This window comes from Vidua chalybeata, chromosome 1 (genome assembly GCF_026979565.1).
Source record: "Vidua chalybeata isolate OUT-0048 chromosome 1, bVidCha1 merged haplotype, whole genome shotgun sequence".
NCBI classification, from domain to species: domain Eukaryota; kingdom Metazoa; phylum Chordata; class Aves; order Passeriformes; family Viduidae; genus Vidua; species Vidua chalybeata.
Genome location: NC_071530.1, coordinates 28635472 through 28662698, shown reverse-complemented (window position 1 = coordinate 28662698; position 27227 = coordinate 28635472). Strand labels below are relative to the sequence as shown.

At 37.1% G+C, this 27227-nt stretch overlaps 1 protein-coding gene across 2 annotated transcripts in view; it reads left to right on the top strand.

Moving 5' to 3' along the window:
• DGKB (diacylglycerol kinase beta) overlaps positions 1 to 27227 on the top strand; it is a 337113-nt gene that overhangs the window by 13591 nt on the left and 296295 nt on the right. For both annotated transcript variants that reach the window (XM_053956128.1, XM_053956122.1), the window contains exon 2: positions 19047 to 19306. In XM_053956128.1, coding sequence (XP_053812103.1) covers positions 19237 to 19306 — 70 coding nt within the window. In that variant the 5' untranslated portion in view covers positions 19047 to 19236. The remainder of the gene's footprint in view (positions 1 to 19046; positions 19307 to 27227) is intronic.

Sequence of the window (27227 nt, the reverse complement as noted above, 5' to 3'; positions counted from 1 at the left end):
ATTACAGCAGTTAGTGATATGTGAAGAGTCATTCTCCTTTCCTGTTTGCTGAGTGTTGTGGCTAAAATTTAGCAGTGTGTAAATGTGCTCCTAGGCAAAGATGCTTAGAGTTGAATGAGTCTTTGCTTTTCAAATGAAGGAATGGATTGTATTATTTGTATATGTTGCACTCTGACAATTGCTGCTTTAGACACCCAAAGTGCTACTGCTCAGGATGGTTGTGAGAGAAGATAACAGATTGACTGCCAGAGCAAAGCAGAAGTAAAAGTTTGTACAAACAGGCACAGTCAAATATAATGTGTCATTCCCCCACCCCCCCCCACTTTTCTGTGTGTGTGAAAGAGATGTTTAGAACCACTTCCTTGATAGGTTAAAACACAGTGATAAATTGTAGTGTGTTTCAGAGATACTCTGAAATGCTATTGGGATTTTCAAAAACCTGTTGACCTGAGTGGAAATGTAATGATCATGCCTTGCTCAGGCAGAGAAGGAACACTACATCTCCTGATAGGTCCTCTTGAATCATAAGAATGCAAGAATGGGAGGTGGAATATTCAAGAAGGTCACACTCCTCCTGGATGGTGAAAGGAGGCAATGTGCTGTGGCTTTGGAATGGGTAGAGCAAGGAATCTTTGAGGGCATAAACTAAGCCCCTAGTGAATTCCAGAGCCCCAGAGGAACAAACAAACTCTTAGGGTGAGGGAGCAACATCCAGTTAAAGAGATGTGAAGTGATGCTCAGAAGAAAGAAGCACAAGGATCAAGGATCAAAGTGGGATCAAGGATAAATTAGAGGCTCTCATGTCTGGAAGGTGTCAGGGGCATAAAAGGTTCTTTGGCAAGGGAACGAAGTATCTTCATGTTGATGTTACAATTACTGTGATTTCATATCAAGTTGTTAGAAATTTTGTATTATGTTTTGCATGTCATTTTTTTTTTTATTGCTAGTATTCCGGTTTGGACCTATTTTGACAGGCATATCATCTGCATGACTAAAGCCATTCTAAATATGAAAAAGAAATGCTGCCTTACATCATTCATATTCAAACAAACCCAAACCAGACCAGTCCCAAAACCAGATCACCCATGTGAAGTGGTGTTGAAAAGCCAGTGACATTTTGTGTGTGCAGAGGGTGGGAGTTAGATTCAATATACTTCTGGGGTATTTTAGAATTACTATTTATATCTATAAAATTTGACCAACAGATACTAATAATCTAAGAACACTGGCATTGCTATGAAAAGATTAGAATTATTAGATAACAGCCATTTAATGAAGTTCATAGGAACTTTTGTTCTATTTGTAAATCAAATAGAACAAATATGAAGCTGTACTGATGCAGAAGGTTATTGTTCTTTTGAAAGGGGTTTCAGATGACTTCATCAGGGAATTTCTGGACATGTTCCTCTCTGTATCTCTTACAAAGTAACAGATCTGGTGCAGTGTAAATAAGGATGGTATGCTTCTTTATATAAAGTATTTGTTTATATAATCAGAAATCTGAACTTTATGTATACTTTGGTGTTTTAGAAAGATCTCATTTTCAAAAGTAACCAAAGAAGGAAGGTCATGGTGTTCTTGCAGCATTAAAATTTAAAGTTACACTTTGTGTCAGAGAAATAGTCTCATAAGAGAGTAGACAATAACAGGATGTGACCATATTTTTTCCTTTCTTGATGTTCTCTGGAGCAGGTGAAGTGCATTTAAGGTATTTGGCATGGTGAAATTTGTTCACAGTGTTGACACAGGCTAAAAGAATTGTCCCACTCCTTCCCCTAGTCTGTGGGCCTTTGTGTGGCTGTGTCATCTGCACTGTTTGCTGAGCATCTTCTGTAAGAACTAAGATGGCACTGGTGAAATGTGAGGGTAATATTAGACTGTCAGATCCCAGACTTTTTCCTCATGGCCTCCGGGCCTCTCCAGGACCGTGGCTCCATGGCTGCTTACTTTTTGTGACGTGAATGATGCTGTTGGCTGCTCTGCTGCTGCCACAGCAGCAGATGGGGGTGTGAGTGGAAGGGAAGGGAGCCAGCAAGACTTGTCTCCTGGGAAAGCTGGGGCTCCCTATGCAACTCCTGCATTGTAGGGGTCATTACCTGCTCTGCAGCCATGGAGCTCTTTCCCATGTGTTACAGTCAGTCCATGAACCCTTCTCACCCATTTTGGAATAGATTAATATTAAGGGCATAACTTAGTGGTAATGTTACAGCTTTCTAAATTTTTTCAAAATATTTTTCATGAAAAGTATTTAAGCTAGGTAGAAAAAGTACTTGGGGACATGTTGTTCCATTTATTTTTTAAGACTATCCTCCACAGAAATCACTGGAGAGTTTTTAAAACAGATGGCATGATGTGGGCCATTGTAATGCAATTTTCTTTGGAAAATTCTGTGTCTCAGGGCAAATTTACCACAAATGGAGCAATCATGGTGTCCCATAAAAGAGAAGACATGTGTTTTTGCAACATTTGATAGATCTGAAAAGTATGCATAACTCTGCCAACTCTGCCAAGCAAGCAAGCCTGCTATTTTCAGTAAAATATTTTGGGGCTTTTGGAGTATTTTGAAAATGCTAGTACCATAACTGCTGTGATGATTCAGGAATATTTAGTACAACCAAAATTTTAAAAATCAATAAATACAGTATTATCTGAAATTGTGACTATCAAGAAGACATGTTTGACCTTTCTCCCCTAGAATTTTTGACAGAATAAGAATATACATTTTTTGTTAATACTATTTACTGGAACATTTTATTCCATATGTATAGATTTTAAGGCCATAAAGCAAAGGAATACTGCATAGATAACAAAATAGCAATGCTACGAAGTAATCTTTCTGGTTCACAAATAATCAGTGGAAGTATTTATCTCATCTATTATCTGTGCTATCTTGGACTTAGTAATTAATTAATCAACTCCTACAAAGGAGATCTGCTGCTTTTATTTTTAATACTTGTTATTAAAAAGGCTAGATAAATTTTGTGAATAATTAAAGTAGGGATGAAATATGCAAAAGTACATGAAATGATACTTATTTTCATTGGAATATTCTGATCTATCTATATAGAAATATTTATGTTCATAATTTCACTAGGTTTCTAAAATACTAACAATGACAGGATAACTGTTATGTTCAATAAGCTTAGCTTGAATAAAAGTGAAAATAGGAAACAAACATATGGTGTACATATATTTACAACAGTGTATTTTACAGTGAATTTTTTAGGTATACTAAATCAATGTTTCTAATTCTTCTAAGATGCCAAAAGAAATAACTTTCTTATTTTAGTTGTGCCAATTTAAGAAATGTAAGCTAAATCTAGTGATGCAGTTTGTGCCTGGGAACCTTGAGAACTGGAAACTGCTAGCAAACATTAGACATCTATAATAATCTCTTGAATAATCTTTTGTTTTGTGTATCTAAGAAGGCCAAAATCTGAAAAAGGCTAAATGCACTGAGTACTCCTTTGCTTCCAAAAGCAGAGGATTTGGCATTTTGTAGTTTTGTGTTCCAAGCATCATCAGCTTTTTCATAATTTCTGTTTACTCTTCTTCAGGCACATACCTATTCTTCCCTCATGGGGAAGACAACACAGCAGTTGAGATTCAAAACAAAGTGATCTGTATTTGGTTTTGGCATATTGTTCAGAATATCCATCTTCCTTTTCTTTTTTTAGGGCACATTTACTGGGATGAACAAGAGGATACATTAGGAGAGTTTCTGGTCCCTGGGGTTAGGCTTAGCCCTGGGCACCTCCCCCCAGCACCATTTTGGATAGAGCTTGGCTTGTGCTCTAAGTGATGGAGCTGCTGGAACTGGATGGGAGTCGTGACATTTTCTAACCAGGTCCCCAGCATGGGTGACTACAAAACCAGGACCCTGAAGCAAACCACAGTATAAACCTCAAGTAATCTAAAAAGAGCCCCAGATTTCTGGAGTGGTGCTATATTGTTATATATATGTAGTTAAATCTATAAATGACAAGATTTTGTCAAAAGTATCTACTTCCTTTGAACTACTTCATGTGTCATTTAATGGTGTATTAACTAAAGCTAGCTGTACATGAGAGACAGGGAATTTTAATTAAAATTCAGAGTCTTGGTTAATGAAAAATCCATGATAATTTTTATCTAACCTACAGCTCTACTTTAAGTTATTAAATACATTTTTTAGGCATTTAGACTTAAATTTACCAGTTCCAACTTGATGTGATAGACAAAATAAAGCTGTTAAGAACTACAACTGTTCTGATTTGCATAAACTAGCATGGTGTATGTGTTTAAATATATTCAGTTACAAATCTCAGTTCAGTTCCTGACTTTTCCATACATACTTCCTGTGTGATAGCAAGCAAATTATTTAAGAACGAATGCTTCAGTGTATCTGATGATTTTGAACTTCAGTAAGTAATGCCAGCTGAGATCTAGTCACTAGTTAAAATTCACCACTAGATCTGTATTAATTTTTAGGAATTTCAGTTCTTGACTTCCTTTCTGTAAACTGGAATATTTATCCTTTTTTATTTTCTAGTCCTTGTACTTAAAAGAAAGATGGTCTGTGCCATGTCCTGTCTGTGATATAGTTACAGAATCATACAATGGTTTGGGTTAAAAAGAACCTTATAGGCTATGTAGTTTCAAATCCCCAGCCCCCCAACCATTGTTAAGGACACCGTCCACCAGACCAAGTTCCTCAAAACCCCATCCAACCTGACCCTGAATATTTCTGGGAATGAGGCATCCATCACCTCTCTGTGCAACATGTTCCAGTGCTTCACCACTCACATTGTAAGAAATTTCTTTCTAATATCTAACCTAAACTCACCCTCTGTCAGTTTAAAATTTCCCTTGTCATATCACTACCTGCACTTGTAAAAAGTGATCTTTCTTGTAGGACCCCTTTAATTACTGAAATGCTGCTGCATGGTTTTCCTGGAACCTTCACCCAACAACCCCAACTTTCTCTGTCTTCATAGGAAAGGGACTCCAGTCCTCTGCTCATCTTTGTGTCCCTTCTCTGGACTCTGGTAGGTCCATATCCATGTTTGGGGCTTCAGATCAGGATGCAGCACTGCAGGTGGGGTCTCACCTCCCTTGCCCTGCTGGCCATGCTGCTTTGGATGCAGCCCTGGATGCACTTGGCTTTGTGGGCTGCAGGTGCGCATTTTTGGGTCATGTTGTGCTGCTTGTCCTTGAATATCCTAAGTCTTTTCTCCCCATGGCTGCTGTCAATCCATTCTCCACCCAGCCTGTATTTGTGTTTGGAACTGCCCTGACTCACCACCTCATAAGCCTTTCAAAGTCCTCCTTGATATCATTCCTCCCCTCCAGTGAGTAAATCTTATCTCAGTTTCTGCTTTTATAATACAAGCACAGAACTTCTAGTTATGTTGTTGTTATTACTTGACATTTTTCTTCTGTTCCATTGGTCTAGCCAGGTTGTAAAGAATGAGCAGAAAAATGAAGTGTGTTTAGGCACTGGATGTCAGAGTGCAGACACTGTAGTTTGGGTCAAAAAAGTAATAGGTTTCCCAGGCTGCATAATTTCACTTACCAATTCATTTTAACTGCAGTCTAAGCAGCTAAGTGTAAACAATAGTACCTCAAATTCTGAATCACAGATTTATATGGATGCTTATCACCTGAGAGTGGATCGCCTTTGTCAGTGGTGATTTTTATTTGTTTGCTTTTTCTTCTTGCAGCTAATAGTAATTTTTTTCTTGGGTAGAGCGCCCCATGTTACAGGACATGCCTCAAATGAGAAAACAGAGGGGCTGTCTTGATCTACTGCAAATATAAGCAAAACCTCTTAATTATGAAAGTTACTTGGGTACAGCAAAATCAGTTCTGTGAATATCCATTGGAACATATAAGCAAGTTTATTTTTAAGTTAATCTTATATTTTTGAGGATGGAGGGTTTATGAGACTTTAGATGATATTTGGTGAAGGTTCTCAGAAGATAAAACTGTTTTGTGAGGAACTGTAACTTTATCATTTAAAATACAGCCTATGGAAAAAGAACTTCTTATGAATTGGTTTTAAATAACAAATTTAAATGGAATATTTTTCTCTTTTTTTTTTAATGGCTTGAGCTATACCAAAATGGTATAACATTAGTAAACTCAGTGACTTACAGATTACTGTAAGTGATAATAGCTGTGATATTCTTGTGATATAAAGAGGGTATAAGTAGAGCAAACACTTTTAGGCTTATTTCATATGTAGAAGGATTCAATTGTGCATATTTTAATACAGAGCACGTGAAAGGAATGACTCAAATAACAAATCAATTAATAAAGTTAAACAGATATTCTTTACTGTGAGGGTGGTGAGGCACTGGAACTGGTGAGGCTCTGGGGGCTGCCCAGAAAAGTTGTGGAGACCCCATCTGTGGAGGTGTTCAAGGGCAGGTTAGATGGGGGTCTATGAAACCTGGTCTAGTGAAAGGCATCCCTGCCCTTGGCAGGGGTGTTGGAACTAGATGATCTTTAAGGCCCCTTCCAACCCATGACTCTATGACTCTATGATTTCTATGAACATTGCCTGTTGGTAAGAGTAGACAACACAAGTGACTTGGAAGATCTTTTTCTTTGAAAACTTTCATGGATCAAATCGGAAAGGTAGAAAAGAGAATAATTCTTAATCCCTAAAAAATCTGCTTTTTAAAAAATTGCTTTTATATTCCTGTCTTGCAAGATTTCAATGGAATTCAAGCTCTGTAATATAAATATTTCATATGCAGCCTTCTCATAAAGCATTTAGACCTTTAGTGATGACTTTGTATGAGTTGATGGAAGAACTATTACAATAGATGCTAAGTACAAACTATATAAGGCAAATATAGAGTGAAAAGGTTGAAAACTAATGCAAGATGAAATGTCACTTAACAAGCTTATGCCTATTCATAACTTACAAGTTTTTTCTTTGTAGTTTCTCTTTAGTAATAGAAAGCTGAGCATAAATATTGTAGGTAATTTTGCCATACTCAGGATTACGTTGAAGTTCTACAGGACCATTTTATAAACTCTTTTAGCTGTCAGTGTAAAACAAATGTTAAACATTTCTGTTTGAGATACCTTTGTTTCAGTGAGTAAACCTTCAGCTAGCTTAAAGTAGTCATACAGGTATGTTCTAAAAGTTAAGTTTTAGGATCATAAATTTGGAAGCAAGGGAAACAACTAAGAAGGACTTCAACATCTGACTCGCAATGCATCAAGTGCGGTGTGTTCATCCCAGTGTTTTGGCTGAGAAACCAACAAAACCAGCAGAAGGGATTGCAGGTTGACGGCAGAAAGGCTTCTATAGATGTGGAATAGTGCAATAGATACAGGTTTGCAAGTGTTTACAATTAGTGCTGCTTCTATTCAAGTTAAGAATATAAATTCATGGAAGTAGTACATCTCTAGTTAGTATTACCAGGAATGGTAGTGCTCTTACCTGATACTTCTGTTCTCTGTGGGAAGTGGAGTCCAAGAGATTTAATCATGTAATTATTCCTCATATAGAAGCATAAATGTAGTGTTATCCAGTTACCAACCATTTTATTATGCTTTTTTCTTTGTCATTGAAAAGGAATTCTTCAACAATTTAATCACAGAAACAGCAGTGAATCATTGAGTTTCTTTTTGTTTGTGTATTTACTCTGCTTTCCTCACTTTATTACTCTTTTTTATTTCTGGCTTTTCATTAGTTATAATATACTAATATATAAGCTGTTTTGATGTAAGGCTTAAAAATATATTCAAAATAGACTAAATGTTTCATTCTTCAGTAGATGTATTTATTTATTCATTTTGAAAGAAAAGGAAAGGAAATTTATAAAGCATTGTTTATGTTTTGCTTTTTAAAACTGTGGTAAAAATGAATTGCACAAAAATGATTAATGGTTTAAGTGATGATGTTTATGATTCAGAAGTAAACATATAGATGATTTTTAGTTTATGGCAAATATAGCAAAAAAAGGCAGACCTGCCCTGTAAAAGTGTTCCAGTATGAAGATTATTTAGTAATCATTTGGCTCTTGACTACAATTTGTGGATAGGATTAAAACTCCCTTGGGCAAAATTGTTTGGGTTGCCACAGGGGAATTTCGGATGATGATGAAACACAAGCAACAGTATTCAGCAAAATCAAGGGAAATTGTTTCAAATTTCAAGCTAAAGTCTTACTAAGCAGGTTCAGATTTTTTTATCTAACAACTGCACTTTTAAGGCAAGTAGCTCACTGGAGTAAAATGATACTTCCCACGTGTTTATCCTGTCTCTCTTTTCAGGTCTATTTAGCTGTGGTATATTACTGTATCTAAGCAGGTTGTTCCAAGTTTATAAGTCATATAGGCAAAAGGAAGTGGAATGTGGCAAAACTGGGTGTTTGTCTTCACAGACTGGTGAAGACAGGCTATGCTGTTGCCCTCAAGACGTCAGGAGGGGCAAAGTCCTACCAATGTCCTCCTGGCATATATTTAGCAGTCTATAGACAAAGCAAGCAAAACTCAAACCAAATCCTGAAGGGCTACGTGTATGCGTTCCAGACCTGCAATAGGATACCAGCTACCGTTTTCCCTCAAACCATATAATAATGTGCCATAAGTTAAATTTTATCTTAATCTTCACTTAGCTTGAAGTTTCCTGCATCTGTTCTGAAACCTGAGCAAAGGTTTTTTTCTGAAAGCTTCATGCATTAGAAAATACTTCTTTCTGCCAGTCTGACTCTTCTCCTATCTATAGAGAATCATACATGCAGTACCAGTGTCAAGGACTACTGTGTAAAAACATAAGCTAAATCTAAGGAGAATTAATTGCAACACTTAAAGAGAGAAAATAATTAAGTAGAATTCCAGAGAAAAACATGCTAGAAAAAGATAACAGAAATGCAGAGACTCTATCAAAAGAAAAAAATATATTTAAAATGCAAGCATAATATAAGCTAGCTCAGACAAAGGATTCCCAAGGGAAAAAGGAGACAGGATCAACTTTTTTTTCTTTTTCTCTTTAAGATGGGAAAAGCACTGAGAAACTCAAATTTACAAAAGTAAGTTTTAATATTGAAAACTGGACATCATGGAAAAAGAACACAAATTTAAATTGTATAAAACTGTAATTATATACCTTTTTCAATTAAAAATGAAATCAGATACCAATTTTTATTTGTTAAAAATTCCATGGGAATATTGTCACTTCTTAGCTACAAAGGATTCTGAGGTAAGTAAAATACTGAAGTCAGTAGGTGGAGGACATAAATTTCACTGTTGCCTTCTCATAGCCCTCTGAAAAAAAATCAGCACAGTTAACCATTAAGTTGTAGGGTTTTACTGTCTGAAAGCTGGGGCAGTGTGTTAGAGTCTTTACCTTTGTAAGTCTGTCTGGGTGGGATGGACAGACAGACAAACAAATGAAGGGCCCTCAGTCAGAAAATGCACTTCCATCTCGGCCCAAGTCTCTAGAGTGTAGTTCTGCAAATGCCACTTCTCTGTCTCAGTTTACTCGATGGCAGTATATGAACTGCAGGGAAACCATTGAGGATATAAAAAGAGAAGAGACTCAAGGTGTGTTTATGCTTTATGTAGAAGGATGTGAGGCCAAGCTGCCTTTCATTAATGGTTTCTGCTGTTGAGAACTGTGGACCTGTGACAGCCTAGACTTCTGCATCCCTTGGACATGTGCAAAAGAGGTCAGGAAAAGGTGCAGAGCTTGTTCTGGTGCTTGTGGTGCTAAGTCAACTTGGATTTTCCCTTCTGGATTTGTTTCAGCACAACTGCCTCACTCACACTCTACGTATGTGCATCCACACCTCTAGTGTCAGTATGGACATGTCATCAGAACAAATTCTGGGAACATGCAAATGGCAGTGCTTACTGATCCTTCACAAACCTAGATGTTATTGTCTTCTCAGAGCTGAATTTGAATGTGTCAGGAGTTTTCTGGGTGAATAGGGAATTGTACTTTGAGATGCTGCTGCCGCCACATAATTTACTTCAGATGCAGATATGCGTCCTTGTAGGCAAGGGGCCACCTTTGATAACTCATTTGGTATCTCATTATCACTGAACTTTTTTATAGTAAAGCTAATGAAGACATACAAACCGATTTGTAGTTATCTAGAAGGCTCCACACTATCCTAGTTGAGAATGACAGTGCCAGCTATTCATATCCCAGGAGTGCAACAATTTAATCAACTTCTCCATATAGCCCTCTCCCTAGGGAAAAAAAATAAACATTCCACATAATAGAAAACAACCTAGCATGAACTTCTATGAAATTCTTTAACCTGGCTGCTAACCTATCTTTATTCTTTATACAGATTTCCTGTTGATTAAATCAGGTTCATATTTTTGCAAGTTTTTTATGATGAATTCCATTGCCCTGATCCCAGTTGATTTTAAAATTATGCAAAGCATTTGAATGAGGACAGCAGTTAACAAATCTTTTCCTCTAGTGCTGTGGAACATTTTTGTCACAAGACTAAAGAACATCTCTTCAAAGACTTATTTCCGAGCATGAAGTAGGAATTTCTGCCCCAGGAAATTATGGATCATCAGAATTCTTTCCCAGTTGTAAATTACACTTTTCAGCTTTGCTCTCCTGTAATGTAATCACCCCTAGAGCATCTAAATATGGAGAGATTAATTAAATCCAACAATTAAGCAAAAAAAATCCCTGTAGTTTACTGCCAACAAATGTTAATTGTTAGACAGAATTTAGAGGTTGCCCCATGAAAAGGAAATGAAAGAAAAGAGGAAGAACATGTGGCAGATAATAGTCAAAGACCTTAATCTCTGTTGATATGTGCTCAAATACTTGTGGTGCTGGTTGTGGGGAGGTCTGTGTAGAGCTCATATCGAGGGAGGCACTTCTGGAGCTGGCTTTCCTGGGAAAGATGGCAGATGCATAGTTTGGAAGGCAGAGGCTGTCCTCAGGGTGTTTAATCCATGATACTTTAGATTTTGGAGGAGTTTCGGTGGATATATAGAAATAGTGATGGGTGATAGGGAAAGAATTGTTTGACAGATTGATTCATCCTCTCATCAGAGAGATTTATCTAGTGGAAAGCCTAATGTGCTGTATTTCAGAGAATTTATTATAGATTACATAGATATACCCATAAAATCCAGTGCTTTCTGTTCCAGATTGCTTTTCTCTATTTATTAAAGAATATCAGTCTAAGTTTTAGTGATTCACCCTTCTTTTAGCACTTTTAATATTCAAATAGTATATGTTGTTTTAAATCCACCAATTTCAAAATACTACCAGCTGTCTAGAAATTTTCTGTCTGAACAGTTTATTTTCTACTTTTGTTGGGGTATTCTTTTTTCTCCTTTTTTTCTTTTACCCCTTCTAGTTTTAATATGTTTTTAATTAGTCACTTATAAAATCAAAATGTTATTCAATGTGATAATTTAGTCATAAAAAGGGGTTTCAAATTTTAGTAGCCGTATGGAAAAGTTTTGTTTAGTCATTGATATAAAATCATAAGAATGATAAATAACTCCTCAACTTTTCCAGCTTTCAGTTTTCACTTTTTAAATCTGTTTTTGTAAAATTGTTACTGAGACATTTTTAACATTGGGAACAGTTCCATGACTCTCATTTGCAGGAGATTTTTGAATTATGTCGTACTTCTCTCATAAGCATAAAATAATTTGCAGTGGTTTTTTTTTATTATTTTTTAGGTTCAGCTATTTTTTAGTTCAGCTGTATTATTTAAAGAAAGAAAAAAAGCCTTTATATACTTTTAATGAATCAGCAGAAATGTTGTGGTATTTCCTTGTCCCAGATTCTCCTCAGGTTTCATTTATTTCAATATATCTTTTAGTGAAGAAAACACTGAGAAATTTGAATATAGTTCTTCTGACTTGGTAGGTAATTAATGTAACAACCTGGAAATAGCAAGCCTAGCAGCTGTAAAATTTAAGATCAATCAGAAGTTGCTTTTAATGAATTCATATGATGAAGTTAAGGTTCATGGAGAGTGTCCTGGTTTTGGCTAGGATAGAGTTAGTTTTAAACTTAGTAGCTGGTACAGAGCTGTGTTTTGGATTTGAGAATTATGCTGATAACAGTGTGTTTAGTTGTTGCTAAGTAGTGCTTACCCTAAGTCAAGGACTTTTCAGTTTCCCATGCTCTGCCAGTGAGGAGCTGCACAAGGAGCATGGAGAGAGCATAGCCAGGGCAGCTGGCCAAAGGTATATTCCATATCATGGAATGTCATGCTGAGGGTATAAATTGGGATGAATTGGCTGATTGCTGCTCTGGAGAGGCTGATTGCTTCTCAGGTGAGCAATTGTATTGTGCATCACTTGTTTCTCTTGGGTTTTGTTCCACACTCTCCTTTTGGTATCTTCCCTTTTTCTAACATTATTGTTCCTAACAACTTTGCTTCAATTATTAAACTGCTTTTAAATGAATCCCAACTGTAATGTTGCTGTCTTGCATTCTGATTGGTTTTTAGCAGTGCTCCATTTTTGTTGCTAATATTTTTCCCTGTCACAAACTGTAGTATTGATGAAACATTTCACAAAGATTCAAGTATTCTGCTTAGCATGCCACAATAGGATTTATGCTGTATGGCTTCTTAGTGTTTACTGATATATTCCATATAAATAATTCAAGAAAGTGAATTTGAGTAATTGCTTCTCTGAGGAATACAGTCCATATCTTTTGTATTAAAATTTAAATGGATGTTTTTACATGTCCCACACTAGTACACCTGGGAATAAAGTAGTCAGTAGAACAAGTGTGGTTTTGAGTTGTGCTGGTCACTTCTTTAAAGGGAGAGATTTTCAGCTTGATACAGAAACTATCACTGATTTCAGTGTGTCAATGTTTATAGTTTGTATTTCAGAATTGTGTTCATTTACACCAGTAAACATCCTTTACTAAATTGAAGGAATAACAATTGTACCACTAAAAAGACTCTATACCAAATTCAGTGCAAAACAAGGGATGTTTTTATGTAAAATATGCAATTTATGTATGAAAAAGCTGTTGTGTTTTGTTACATGGTTTCATTTTTTTTCATTCATGCCATTAATCCAGCAGCAGTTATAATTACATTACTTCTGTATTTGAAAGTAAAGGAACCAGAATGGTGATTAGCAGATATTTTGGTTGGATTTCTTTTTCTTGGCTATCAAACACTTCATACTAAACTTTAAACCATACAAATTTGGAGTATTTCTGACATTAGAGGCATTGTTCTTTACAAAGTGTAAAATCAATTGCAGGAACACCTACACATGTCTTGTATACCTATAATGCCTGTATTTCCAGGCAAGAAATAAATGATTGTTAGCATGTTTTGGGTGTTTTTTTTTTTTAAGAACAGAGAAAAGTTTCAGGCAGACGTCTAAGCATGTGTTGTCTGACATGTAAAAATTCTTCTTTGGAAAATCCATGATACACCAGGATCTAGCTACCCATGGTGAAAGTGTAGGACCCCACTGAAGGAAACACCAAGTACATTGTGTTGAGAAGAGTTTTTGATGGGCATAATTGCTGCAGCCTCCATAGCAATTAAGGTATAAAATAGTCTGTGTTATTTATTCCTATTGTTCAGGCAAAAATCATTAATCAGTCCTGTGGAAAACTGGAGTTTCTGTGGAAGGAAACTTGCTATAGCTTTACCCTGTGCCCAGTTCATGGAGTAACTGGCAGTTGTTGAACTTGTATGTGAGATGGACATTATGGAAGGGCTGGTGGAAAGCAAAAGATGGCTGAGCAAGTCTAAGAGCCAGTTTCTAGGCTCTTCTAAGTTTTCCTGTTATGGTAAACAGAAATAAGTCCCCTAAGACATGCATTAAGATGAGTGTTGTGCTTTCAGACACGGCAGTGAGGTTGGACCTCAAAAGAAGCTCCCCTGCCTTTCAGGGAGTTGTGTTGGATTGGTTGAGAACCTGGACATGTCTCCATGGGCCAAAGTTTGAAGCTGAAATCGGTGTTGTTGATCAGTTTTGTGGGACTGATGCAATTTCTTTTGCCCTGAATACTCTCTGAAAACTCATCTTTCCTTGCAGGGAGGACTGGATGAGGTGGAATGAAGTTGAGTCGTGAGGCTGGCATATGGGGAATTTGCCTCTATGGTTTTTTTCCTCCATCATATATTCATTTTTCTTTTCTCAGCCAGGCTTCTGTAGAGCAACTGAGGATTTTGGTGGTATGGGGAATTCCTGGAAATCTAAGTAGGTTAGCAATGTTGGCTGAAGGCTAAGTAATTTGATTTGTATAGTTTTTAACAAAGCTTTGCTTCCTAGTTTGGATATGTGGCCTGGTAGGAATCCTGACAGAACACTTAATAAACTTTCAAATCCAGAAAGGAAAACATGTTATAAAAAGGAGAGTGGAGTTCTAAGACTTATTAATTAGTCAGTGGCTAGAGGAGGAAGATTTTTTTCTAATTCTTTTTGTGATTAAATGAATGGTTTGTTAATGTCATGTTTCTAGTTTCTCTTATTTGAAAGGCCTGCTTTGTGTCTGGCTGAGAGGGCTGTGAATCTTGCTTAAGTGTATATATTAACAAAATGTATGCACAAATCTGAGTTGCCCAGAATAGGTCAAACTCTTAGAGGATTGCTGGAAAGTTCCTACCTGACATTGCATGTATTTTAACTGTATACTGTGTTGTATTCTTCAAAGAAATTTATCTCTGCAGGAACAGGTCAGATCACTGTGTGTGATCTGTTTAGAGCTGCTGATCTTTATTTTGCCTACCAGCAAGCACATTTGATTATTGTTTAGTTCAATATTATTTTTTCCTATGTGATATTATTATTTTTAATATTACTTTCCTCTTCATATACTTATCTGCGGCGTGGGTTTTCGCTCTCCCCGGCTGCACGCGGCTCTTGGGAGCCCGGCTGTGGCGTAGCTTCCACGTGCTGCCGGGGTTTTCTGCCGCGGGTTCCCGGACACGGCTTCGTGTCTCGGGCGCGTGGGCTGGCCAGCCTCTGTTACCGTGTGCTAGGGACCCGGTAAAGAGGTAAGGAATTTGTCCATTTACTCCGTGCTTGGCAGGAACGGTTTATTGGTCACGTGGCGCGGTTCGATGGAAAGACGCGACTGCTCCCGGCACTCGCATGGGAGAAAATGGCGCCTGGGTGCCGGCGGGATAGGGTTTTATGGAGGGGCGGGGTGAGAGGATCCACGGCCTGCCGGCCAATAGGGGCGGCTGCCGTGGCGGTGACGCCAGCAACCGCGACCAACCAGAGAACCCCGCAGGGGCGGGCACCGAGCCTCGGGCTGAGCGGGATCGTGTGGCTTGGGGTGGCAGGCACGGGGTCTCCCGGGACCGGACGGGGGGGTGGTTACAGGAGCGGCAGAGGGGGAAGATCCGGCAGCAGACAGCGTGGGGCCAGAAACCGCGGGGTTAGAAACGACACGGGGGAAACGCGGGGGTACACAGGACTCAGCTAGCTAACACAAATAAGAACGCCTAAAACCCAATCCCAGGATGCAACACTTATCTATAGGTTTCTTACTGCATAGCCTTCCTGAAGTACTTGATGATCACTAAAATAAAGTGTAAAGAAGTGAATTTATATTAAACACTTCTGAAAAAGATAATACAAATGAGCTAATATTTTATTTTACAGAAATTTGGATATTTGAATAGTATATAGGTGATCTTCCAGTGTATACCTTAACAAATAATACAAATATACATTGATGACTTTTGTCATCAGCATCTGTATGCTGTTTGTTTTTTATAACTACAATATTACCTACATAAAATGGGAAAATGTCACTGTAAAAGGTTTAACTGTGAAAAATTAAGCAATGCAGGGATCCTTCCTTGCTTAGGACTCTGTTGCAGCAGAACCTAACAGGAAACTGAAGAAAGGAAGTACTTAGAAGGTTCTTCTTCCTTCTGGTGAAATCTTCCCCATTATATGTCTCTGTATTTCTGCATCACATATACTGAGGTGGAGTCAGGACCTGGCTGCAATCCAAAGACCAGTGAGCCACCCTCAGAGGACTGCCTACCTCCCCTTCCAGTTCCCAGATTATGCTGGGATTAATTAGATTAATTAGATCCACTGTGTCCCCCACAGGCTTCCCTTTCAAAGGACAGAACTTGCATTTGAGAGTTGTCCAGAATAAAAATGTAACCTTAAATTCTGTTCTATGTTCCATGATTGCTGCTGTCTTAGGCACAAACTACATCTTCTTTCCTATGAGCTGCCATGTCCATACTACATTTTTTCCATTGCTGCCATCTCATTCAGGACATGTATGTTTTGTTACAACTCTGATTCTAGGCTGTAGATCCTGGATGTCTGTTGTGGGGAGAGGATATCAGAATTGGTAATTTTGGTGTTAAAGTTGGTGTTTTCCCTTCTGATGAACTGTGTATGCAACAAACATTGTAGACAGTAGTCAACTAAAGTTATTACATATGAATAGTACCTTGCTAGCTGTAGTAATTCTAATGGTAAGCTATTTATCACAAATATGCATATTAAATAATCAAGATAATCACTAAATTTACAGTATTCAGCAATGTTAGTTTTTGTAGGTAATGAAGCTAATGTAGTTAAGGATGATACAAAGCGTAAAACTGGATGAAATTATGGTAGAAAATTTTGGTTATGTTAAATCAGTTATGCAAATACAATTAAAAAAAATCAATAAAATCTAATCACTTGCCAAGATTATAAAAAATATAAACCTACTTGAAGATATAAAACTGTCTTCAATACAATCTAATCAACTCCAGAATGAAACATCTCTAATTTGATTAAAATGACCCAATTGACCATAGTAGTTTCTTCTTGAGATCAATAAAAGTATTGAAGTTCACAAAACAGAATGATATTTTTTCTTACTAAATAGCAAGTTTAGCTTTTGTAGTATCTGACCTTTTTCAGGCACTGACATTGATTCAGAGATTTGAGGGCTGATGTGCCTTGTACTTGACTAGTTTTATTCACATTAATGTTACATTTTTCATCCCAATCTCCATGCTCTTGTTAGTTTTTGTTATTTTTTCAATTATATTATACAATTATATTATATATTCAGTCAGATTCTAGATCTTCCAACTCATCCTAGTTTTTTTTCTAACAGAGGAGAAATTTTCTGGTACAAATTTTTAAAAGGCAAGACAGCTGTTACTGTACTGAGACCCTTGCTCATGGTATAGTCCATGCATTCAAATCATTCACAAGGAAGAGTCTGAGAGCAATGAAAGCTCTAGGACTGAGGTGTCTTCCTTAGTGTCTGCATTAATTTCTTTGTCCAGTGATGACACTCATATATATAAAATAGGAAAAAGAAAAAGGTGTTGTCTGATTGGGTTAATGTTGGATTTTTTTTAACCCATGTTTCTGTTCCTAGTAATTTTTTTTTTGTTTTTCCTTTCTTTCCTCTCATTACTTCTTTTTCTATTCCTTCTTAGCTACCAACATCTCCTTCCTTAGCACTCATTCCATTGCTGTATTAGTCTCTTTTTGTCTGAATTTTTTGTTTGCTCTTTTTGTCATTTAACCCTTATAAATGATACATTGCTAGACATAGGAAGAGATTACACTTAAGGTCCAAAATTAGCTTTCTACTCTAAAGTGGTCTTCTAGGCAACCTCTGTAATCAATAAAAGATAAATACCACAGAGGGCAATTCATCACACTTTAAGCTTATGTTGAAACTGGAAGGATTAATTGCTGCCTGCGCCACCTGTCTCTTCGTGATGATTAAAGGGAGCGCCTAAGATGACAACCTCAAATGAGATACCTGGCTCTCAGATGGCTAAAAGCAGATGAAAAGTAGCCTACCTGATGTTCCTGGAGTGGTGTTGATAATGCATTGCTGTCAGAGGGTCTGTCCTACAGTGGTAGAAACTGCAGAAAATTGGGATGAGAAGGCATGCACAGTTTGATTTTTTTTTAAATTTTTTTTTCCCCTGAATTGATTTGGGATGGTACCAACAGTTATATTTTATTTTCACTAATGACCAACAATGCTGTGATGTTCTAAAAATCAAACCCCTACTATTTTGTTAGAATAGTTAATATTTGTATAGCTCTTATGTGAACCTCTCAGCAAACTGCAGAATCCATTTTATTTTGGCATGGAGAGCTAGAAGCTTTGTAGCATTTCTGACAAGGTCATGCAGTGCTGTATAACAACATAAGTGGGTACAAATCCAGTTAGAGCAATTCAATTTTAAAATCATAAGGAACTAAGTTTACTGATAAGATAGTATCTACTATTTCAGTGGCTGTTACTAAATTGAGAACATCTCCATAAAGTGTGTCCAGATATATTTGATCATAAACAGTTGATAATTTTTAATGAATTCTGAACATAAGCATTTGGAATTTGTTCTGGTTTGAAAGCAAAACTAGTGAGAGACTCTAAGTCAGAAATACAATTTATTGGGAAAAGGGAAAACAAAAGACAAAAATACACACAATGATACAAAAGGAAGACCACTGGCAAAGTCAGAATACAACCTGACACCCGCTTTGGCCAGCGTGCTGGTAGCAGTCCAAATTGGAGTGGCTGCAGTCCTCTTGGAGTGGCAGATGTGGTTGCTGTGTCTTCTTGGAAACTTGTGGAAAGGCTGCCTTTCTGTCTAGAAATCCCTGGATTTATCCAGGTGGGAATGCCTAGCTTCTCCCCCTGGGTGGAGCATCTCACAATGGGCTGATGTTATTTTGAGTCACAAGGTGTGTTCTTAATCACCTGTTAAACAGAACTGGCTCCTGGAGAGTGTTATCTCTGAGTCATGTGGCAAGACATTGATGGGCCCATTAACAGGAGATAAGGAAAACTGCCCAGATGCAACTGCTACTCGGATGGTAATAGGAAACATCTTGGTGCTCAGTCTTGGACAGAATTTAAAAAAAAAGAAATAGTTTGGAAATACATATAAAACTATTTACAGACAAATATGGTATGGGAATATTTTGAGCAAATCTGTATATGAGAAAATATTTATTAGTTACAAGTATTCCCATAGGAAAACTGGTATATCCTGGTATTTAATATTTTGTATTTAATTCTGGTATATTTGGTATTTATTCTGTATTTAATATTTGCTCTTTTAACAGTGCTGTAACTTACCACTGAACCAACGCATTTGGAACAGTTCATAGCATCAAAAAACTCATCCACATCGACTGATGCCATCTCAGCACTCTCCAGAGACTGTGAAGTGAAGTTAAAAATTTTATGGGGTTTATAACACCTGGGTCAAAAGGAATATTATTCTGATATACAAGGAGGACCCTTACTGCCAGTATGACGAGCCAGGAGAAGTGGGTTAACCTTAGCCCTGGAGAGTTCTCTCAGCTTCAGAAATACGCAGAATGTAAGTAATTAAAAAAATATTTAATTTTATGGCTAAAGAAAAACTAGGAGTATTTTGAATGTAGAATATAAAATTTTTGTAATATTGATACTATTCACAGCTTAGAAAGAACACACCCAGGTTTTATATTGATGATGCATTGCTTTTAGAGATCATTGGGAAGAAATCTCTCTATTTCACATTTTTTATATGAATAATCTTGTTTGTTTGAAATTACCTCACCAAATAAATAGTAAACATAATAGAGCAGTTTAAAAAATCACTTTTGGAAATATTTACTGCTTCTTGGGAAAATATTTTCAAGTTTTTTTAAATTGTTTTTTCAATATCTGAATTTGAAGATTTCTAATAGAGATAAAAAGTTATGTGGGTTTTTTTTCCCCCTGCATTCTTATAACTTAAGCCTCAGTGCAATGTTTGCCAAAACATTTGCCTTCCTTATGGGGAAAAAAAGGAATTTCAGATATTTCTTTACTTTTGGCTTCCCTTTGCTTCTCCAGCACTTCTTGCACACACAGTAGTTCAGAGCCAGTTTTAGTAGAACTGTTGATGTCAGGAAAATTGCTTGAATATGCTTGTGTTCAGGTTTGGGTGTGTATGTTAAAGAAAAATATATTTTCATTCAAGCTTCCTCTGCTCCTCTGTAATGAAAAGTTGCTAGATTTTTTGAAATGTGAAATATGACACGTTTTTCTGTCAATAGTTCAATTTCCGAGGCAATTAGGAAAAAAATGTTAATATATAACTTTTTGTGTATAATGCTAAAGGAATAAACCCCAGATATGGACTTCAATTTGAATTTCTGGGCTGTCCAATTTAATTTAACTAAAGACTGAGTAACAAAATCTTTAATTGTGTGATCTAAGATTTTAAAATGCAATTTAAAACCAAATTGGAACTAATATTTTTGACTTTTATATATATTTTTATGTAACATGGCAAGATACAAAAGGTTGTGACAACAGGTATCTTTACTTATTACTAAATAATAATTATACAGAATTCTGTAAAGCTTGAATATACAATTGTGTTGCTATTTCATTGTCTTTGTTGAACTTGGAAAGGCAATGAACTGAAAATCACCAAATTTCATTTGGTGACTTGGTAGAGACTGATTCACTTAAAAAAAATAAAAAAAATAATATTAATAAAAAAACCCAAAACAACAAAAGTCCTCACCCGGCTGATCAGGGTGTCAGAAAGTGACACTCTGGTGAGGTTTGACTTTGGGGCAGGTGGTGATGAGCACCCAGCTGTGCCTTGTGCTAAGGAGTGGGTTTCACTGCAGGACTTTGGAATAAGTAGGAAATTCACAGAGAGGTGATTTGTTTTGCATTTAGCCTCTACTATGCAGGCTTGTCATTTGCTCTGCCTTTCAGTTTGGTGTAGAGATTTTACTTCATCTTACCTAAATTACAACATTATTTTAACTATGGAAGTTTTAACTTTCTTGAATTTAAAAGAATACCGTATTTTTAAATTCTATTTTATTTTGCATCAAGCTGTAGTACTAGAGTACTAGAACAAAGAGTATAGTCTACCCAAAACCCACCTGCCTTGGATCATAATCCTAGTGGCTGATAGTCACTTCTGCCTAATAAGATCACTGGCAATCAATACTACTTTTGTACAGCTGTCGTGGGTTGATTGTGGCAGGATGCCAGTTGCTCATCAAACTCTTCTATCACTCCTTGCTCTCCTCCCACGTTCTGAGGTGGGGTACATCCATGGGAGACAGTCCTCCACAAACTTCTCCAGTGTGGGCCTTTCCCCTGGGTGCAGTTCTTTGTTGATACAGAACAGATACTGTTAGCTGGTGCATGGGAAGAGGGGATGTGCTGAGCTGCCTTGAACTAGAACCAGTAGGAAATTCTTAAGTACAGAGGGATTTCAATTTCTGCTTTTCTTTGGAGCCTAAGTAAATTTGGTTAAGAAAGTTTGCTTATCCATTTTAGGCACTTCATATGTCTATTCATGCAGAAAGTATTCTCTTTAAAATGCATTTGCTGATGTTTTGCATATTGACTTTTTGATCAGGAGAAAACTCCTTGCACAGTTCCCTTTTTGAGCTGAATCTCCTCAGCCTAAGCTGGCTATAGAGTGAGACAATGTTTGACTTAGGTGACAGCCTCTGGCTAGGGCACAAGCACACACCACCTCGCAAGTCTGAAAGCCTTAGTTTGGATCCTGTATAGGAAGGGGTCACACTGTTCTACTGCACAGCAGGGCACACTTGGAGGAGTGAGGGATTTGGGTTTGAATCTTTTGAGGTTGAAGGTCAGTCTGAAAAAATGTCCTTGATCTTTCTCCTATCTGGAAAGCAAGCCTGTCTCATCTCTGCCTGTTTTATGAAGAAAACTTACTGCCAAACTTTACTGAAATCAGTCACACCTGCAAGTATTAAAATTTCCAAGAAGAATGGAGGAATGGGTCCACACAGATTGTAAGAGATGTTAAGAGCCTCTTCTTATCTTTAAGAAGAAATAGAGCTCAGGTGGCACCTAAATGAGCTGCTTCTCTTGGCATCAATTGACTTCAGTCATGCAGAGAAAATCTCAAACTATATTTAGATACAGACTACACAGATAATAAGTACATCCAGAGTTGAGTCATATGTGCATATATAACTCATATAAGTGTGGACATTATAGATCCAACTGTCTTGGACTTAGAGCATAAATTCCCTTTTTAGTCACCAAAGTAGGTGGTTGGATCTTTCACTATATAAAGCCCTTTAAATTACTCCTGTGGATTCTAGTGCTCTGAGAAGGACACGTGCTTTTCACTTTCTGACTGAAAGACACTTTGCTCTAGTTCAGGGTAGTTCTTCTTTTTATTAATCTTCTGTGAGCTTGATGATAGTCTGTCTACTCTGGCAAGTACTGTTAAGCAAGGTCTGCTCTTAGCTCTGTGTGCAGCTGCTGTCCTTGTAATCACTTCGAGAAGTTTCTACCACATCTTGTCTGCCTGTTTTCTTCACATAGTTATAGTATGATTCAGTGCTTTATCCAACTGTACTGTTTGGTGAACCCAAACTCTGAATGCAAAATTTCTTTCTTGAATATGTAATAGCTTTTCTCAATTTCCATAAAAATAACTGAAGAGCAAAGGAGAATGAGTTCTCCATCACTTGTTCCTAATCAAAAATATTTCCATCTAAGCAACACTCAGAACTTCATAGTAAGTGAATATCTTGCTGTAAGTTAATCCAAGGAGTATCTGTAATTTTTTCTTACTGAATTATTTTTGAGCTCAAGTCAAGGGAATTTTATGCTTTCAGTGTAGTACCCTTCTTTGTCTGCCTGCCACATCAAATAATTTGGGGCTTCAATGAATTTTTGGAACAGTTTAAATATTACTGAACAAAAAAATATTTTTGAAGTCTAAAGAGTATATTACCTAATACTTGGCACTTTGCAGTTAATATGCATATGTGTGGTTTTGGAAAAATAATTATTTCCAAAGACAGTTCCTCTGTGTCCTTCTTCCGAGTCAAATTAAAAATCTCCTCTCTCCTCTTGTTCCAAAGACAGAACAGTAGAACATAGTTTGCATTACATCTTTGCCTGGTTTCAAATTGCCTCAGATGAATAGGTGAAAAGAAAAAAAAAAAAAAAACCAACCTGGGATAACTGGTGTGGTTATTATATAATAGTGATAATAATGACAACAATAATAATGTAGTCCACACTAAATCCTGAGGAAATAAATACACTTGAGAGAAGAATTTTTTTTTTTTTCTCCTTTAGATCTCATAATCAATGCTGACTGCGGGAGGGCAAGGTGAAAAGATATAGGGATTTTCCTGCATAAAACTGTCATTGCATAGAGTAAGGTACGTACAAGATGTTTCAGGCAGAAGCAGTTCCTTCTAAACTATATGGTACCAGATATGTATTTGTAAGTTGTATGGGGAGCAGCTGAGGGAGCTAGGGTGGTTTAGCCTGGAGGAAAGGAGGCCCAGAGGTGATCTTATCACTCCCTTCAGCTTCTTGAAAGGAGGTTGTAGTCAGGTGAGGGTTGTCCTTTTCTCCCAGGCAAACATCAATAGAACAAAAGCTGTCAGTCAATAGGACAAAAGCTTAAAAGTCTTAAGCTGCACCAGGGGAGGTTCAGGTTGGACATCAGGTTTTCCTCCTGGGAAGGGTTGTTAAACATTGGAACAGACTGCCCAGGGCAGTAGTGGAATCACCACACCCGAAATGTTCAAGGAATGAATGGATGTGGCACTTAGTGCAATGGTCTGGTTGACAAGATGGTGATGAGTCAAAGATGGGACTTGATGATCTTGACATCTTTTTCAACCTAAATGATTCTGTGATTCACTGATATTGCCATTCTGTACTACTCCAAACAGGAGCCTGAACTGTAAGGGCATTAGAGAGAAGCAATATAAATAGCTTCATTATGATTATTGTCTGTATGGTAAATTGGATTAGTTTGGACAGGATTTTTTTTAAACTTTTTTATTAAATGAATTTTGTGTCTCCTTTTTATTAAACAAAGTTTTATGGCTGTTGTAGTCCAAATTATATGTTAAAAGGAACTTAGAGGATCCTGCTACAAAACCAAGTGTGGAAATATTGAAGGGATTTGAAACAGTTAAAATAAGACTATTTCATGAGTCAGCTAAGCATTAAAAAAGGGAAAAAAAAAAAAAAAAGGAAGCTCTTCTTTCAGTAGGCGGAGAAAAAGACCTCTGAGCTCTGGCAGCATGTGCACTCTGGGGAAATAGCTTGGTTTTGTCCTTTTGAGTTTGTCAACAAAACGTGCCCTGAGGAAAAGCCTGAAAAAAACCCCTTTTTTGCAGAACTTTTGGCAGTGATTTTTTCCCAGGCTGATGGAGGAAAACTTGAGCGGTCTGTCATAGACTGAAGATAGAAATAGATGTTGGAGTGCTACTGAAATGACTGTGAGAACAGAAACAGTATCAGCAGCTGCAGCATCTTTTGATATAGCATGAATAGCTGCTGCAAGAACTAGACAATGAAACAATTTTATAGGGGAACAGGAAGGAGGAATTTGTGAAAAAGATCACTGAAGAAAATTGGGAAGATCAGTAAAAGTTTTGGTTCAAAGTTAAGTTGTCAGAGACTCTTGAGTGGGCTTGGCTCTGTGGTCCTCACAGAGGGAAATATTATCTTTTACAATGGGCATAAATTATAATGTTCAGGGAACTTCATATATGTGGCATCTGGTTACCAGCAGCTATGGGCCATTATACAATCCCTCAGAGGATCCCAGGTTTCTAGTGCCATATGGAATTGTGCTAATTCTAATGAGGGAATGAATCTCATCAAATACAATTGGAAAAAAAAAATAAAAAAACCAGCTATTTTTGACTGTGTGGCAAGTAGAGAGAGAATATCACTGGTGATTACTGAAAATAGTTTTACCCCAAGTACTGGATTTTAGGATTATAGAGTTTCTGCTGCTATTAGTAAAGATAGAGGCAATTAGGTTCTCAAAAAGTTTTGATTTGACAGAATCTGTTAGACTGGCTGAAGGGTGCAGTCTGCCAGCTCTGCCTGTACAATATCCCATGCACTTGGGAAGACTTCATGGAGAAGGATAATGGGTCTAGTGAGAGATCCAGTGTTTGCATGCAAGGCCTGGGGGTAGAATGGCCAGAAAAAGGGACCAGTTGATAATTTGTAGAGTCTGGATCCTTACCCTAAATCTGTGATTGGGAACTAAAAATCTAAGTAGGAGAAAATGGAGTGGAGGAAACTACTCAATGGTTTGGTGGGGCACTTTAGTTCTCCTGAGAGGTGAACTATGCATATTGATATAACATTGTAATTTTTTTCTTCAGATCTGTGAATTTAAATCCTTTGTTCACATTCCTGTGTTGCACCAATTTAGAGAAAATGGGTTAGGGATGGTACATATTTTTTATTTAGGCTCTAGTCAGATTTACTCTTAGAAAGCCCTGAACTCTGTCCAAAGGGAAGGCTGCTACATACAGTCTTCACTAATGAGGATATTAGATCTGACTTTGACTTCTGTTAGACTGAAATCCAGAATAGAGAAGATACAAAGTTGTGAATTTATTTTTCATTTGACCACTCATAGCTGAGACTTGACCTCTGAAGATCATACCATAGATAAAGTTGTGGGATATTGGAAAATGGGCCCCAATATCAAATGGAGAAATATTAGTGTATTTCTTTCCTTTCTCTAATGAGGTTTTCTGTGTTAGGTCTTGAAGAGAATGTAAGATAGGAATGATGAGTTGAGCATTTCTGAAGGAAAAAAAAAAAAAGCTGATAAACATGCAATAATACAATATGGTCTGGTTCTTTGAGGTGGGCGTTCTAATGAGATAAAATACTTAGTGTTTCTGCCATGATAAATGCCTAGTGGTTACTAGCAGTTGTGTTTTTAACCAAACAGAAGCTGATCAATTCTCCAGTTAGCCTGTCAATGGTAAACAGTATAATATTGACTCTGTTGACAATTCTGAGTAAGGAGGAACCTTTTTATGTCTGTCAGGTGGGACACTCGTGTAGGCAGAGCTTGTTTCTTGTGTTCCACTGCTTCCACTGTAGAAGGGCATCCAACTTGTTTCAGGTATAAACTGTTTAGAGAAAGGAAAAACTATTTAGGGAAAGGAACAATGTAGAAGGGTTCTGAACTCTTTGCTTTGGTTAAAGGGACTGTGAAATTATTCAGGAGTTTCTTTATTTTGTGACAAAGGCAGATGCTCTTAAGTACATTTTTGTCCGTCTCAGCCTGCTATATGTTCTAGTTTGAAACATTCCTTTAGGAAATACTGGTTTTCATAGAACTTTAAATGGTACATGGTAACAGCACAAAGTAGTCACAATGAGTGACTTGGAGTATCTTATTACAGTATTATGTTAATGTCTTAGCTAATTAAAGGGATCCTCTCCTGTCTTTTAACTGCAAGAAACTTCATATGTCAGCAGCAGGGAGACATGTCTTATGAGCAGAAAATAGTGAATTTATAATTGTTACTATCAGCTGGTAAAATTGGGACAAATCTCCTGTTTATTAATCTGCCAGAATCATAGAATTGTAAAGGCTGGAAAAGACTCTCTTCCTCTGCAGAACAGAAGATGCTCTTGGAGTATCTGATTTGTTCAGAGTTCCAATTAAAGGGATTATAGTCAGCAAAATCCAAAACTAGTGTTGCTTCTGTGTGCTGTTGACTTGAGACTACTAACAGGAGATCATGTATCATAACATGAAGAGACTTAATTAATTTAGTAAAAGCAGAGAAGGCAGTAGGCTCTTAGAGTATACCTGTATTTCAAAGATTTTGAAAAATGATGAGAAATTGGTCCAGAGTTGGATCAGTTCAATGAAGTACCAGCTGTTTTTAGCATCAATTTCCTTCCTAAAGAGCTGCCTCTGGTTCCTGAATAATTGATTGGTAGGGTCAAAATTATGATGCTCCAAAAATTGTAACTTGCATTTAGGGGTAAAGAAAGTATTAGGAAGCAAATGGTCTCAGTTGTGCTAGTGCTAGCACATTTGATTTTTCTATTTTAGGAAAGCTAGTGGAAGTGTCAAAGTTGTGTACCTGTTTAGGTCTCGTATGGAAGAAATGTTAAAATAATTGAAGAAGGAAAAAAATCGATTCAGGCTGCTTGATAGTACTAAGTTGTATTGATCCCAGAATCCAGAGATAAAATTCTGTTAGAAAAGGCTATGATTATTACAAACATTATTTGTGCATGGGGAAGCACTGGAAATGTTTCCTGTGTGATGAATAGGACACTATCCCATCATCAGAAGCATTTGGTGGTCTCATTACAAGATAATTTACCTGCAACCTTTTTGGACATTGGCTTAGTCTGGGAGAGTAGGGAAGAGATAACAATCACAATACTGAAGAAGACGACAAGGTTTGCTCAGTCTTGCTGAGCAGTGAAACACAGTAGCTCAATACATA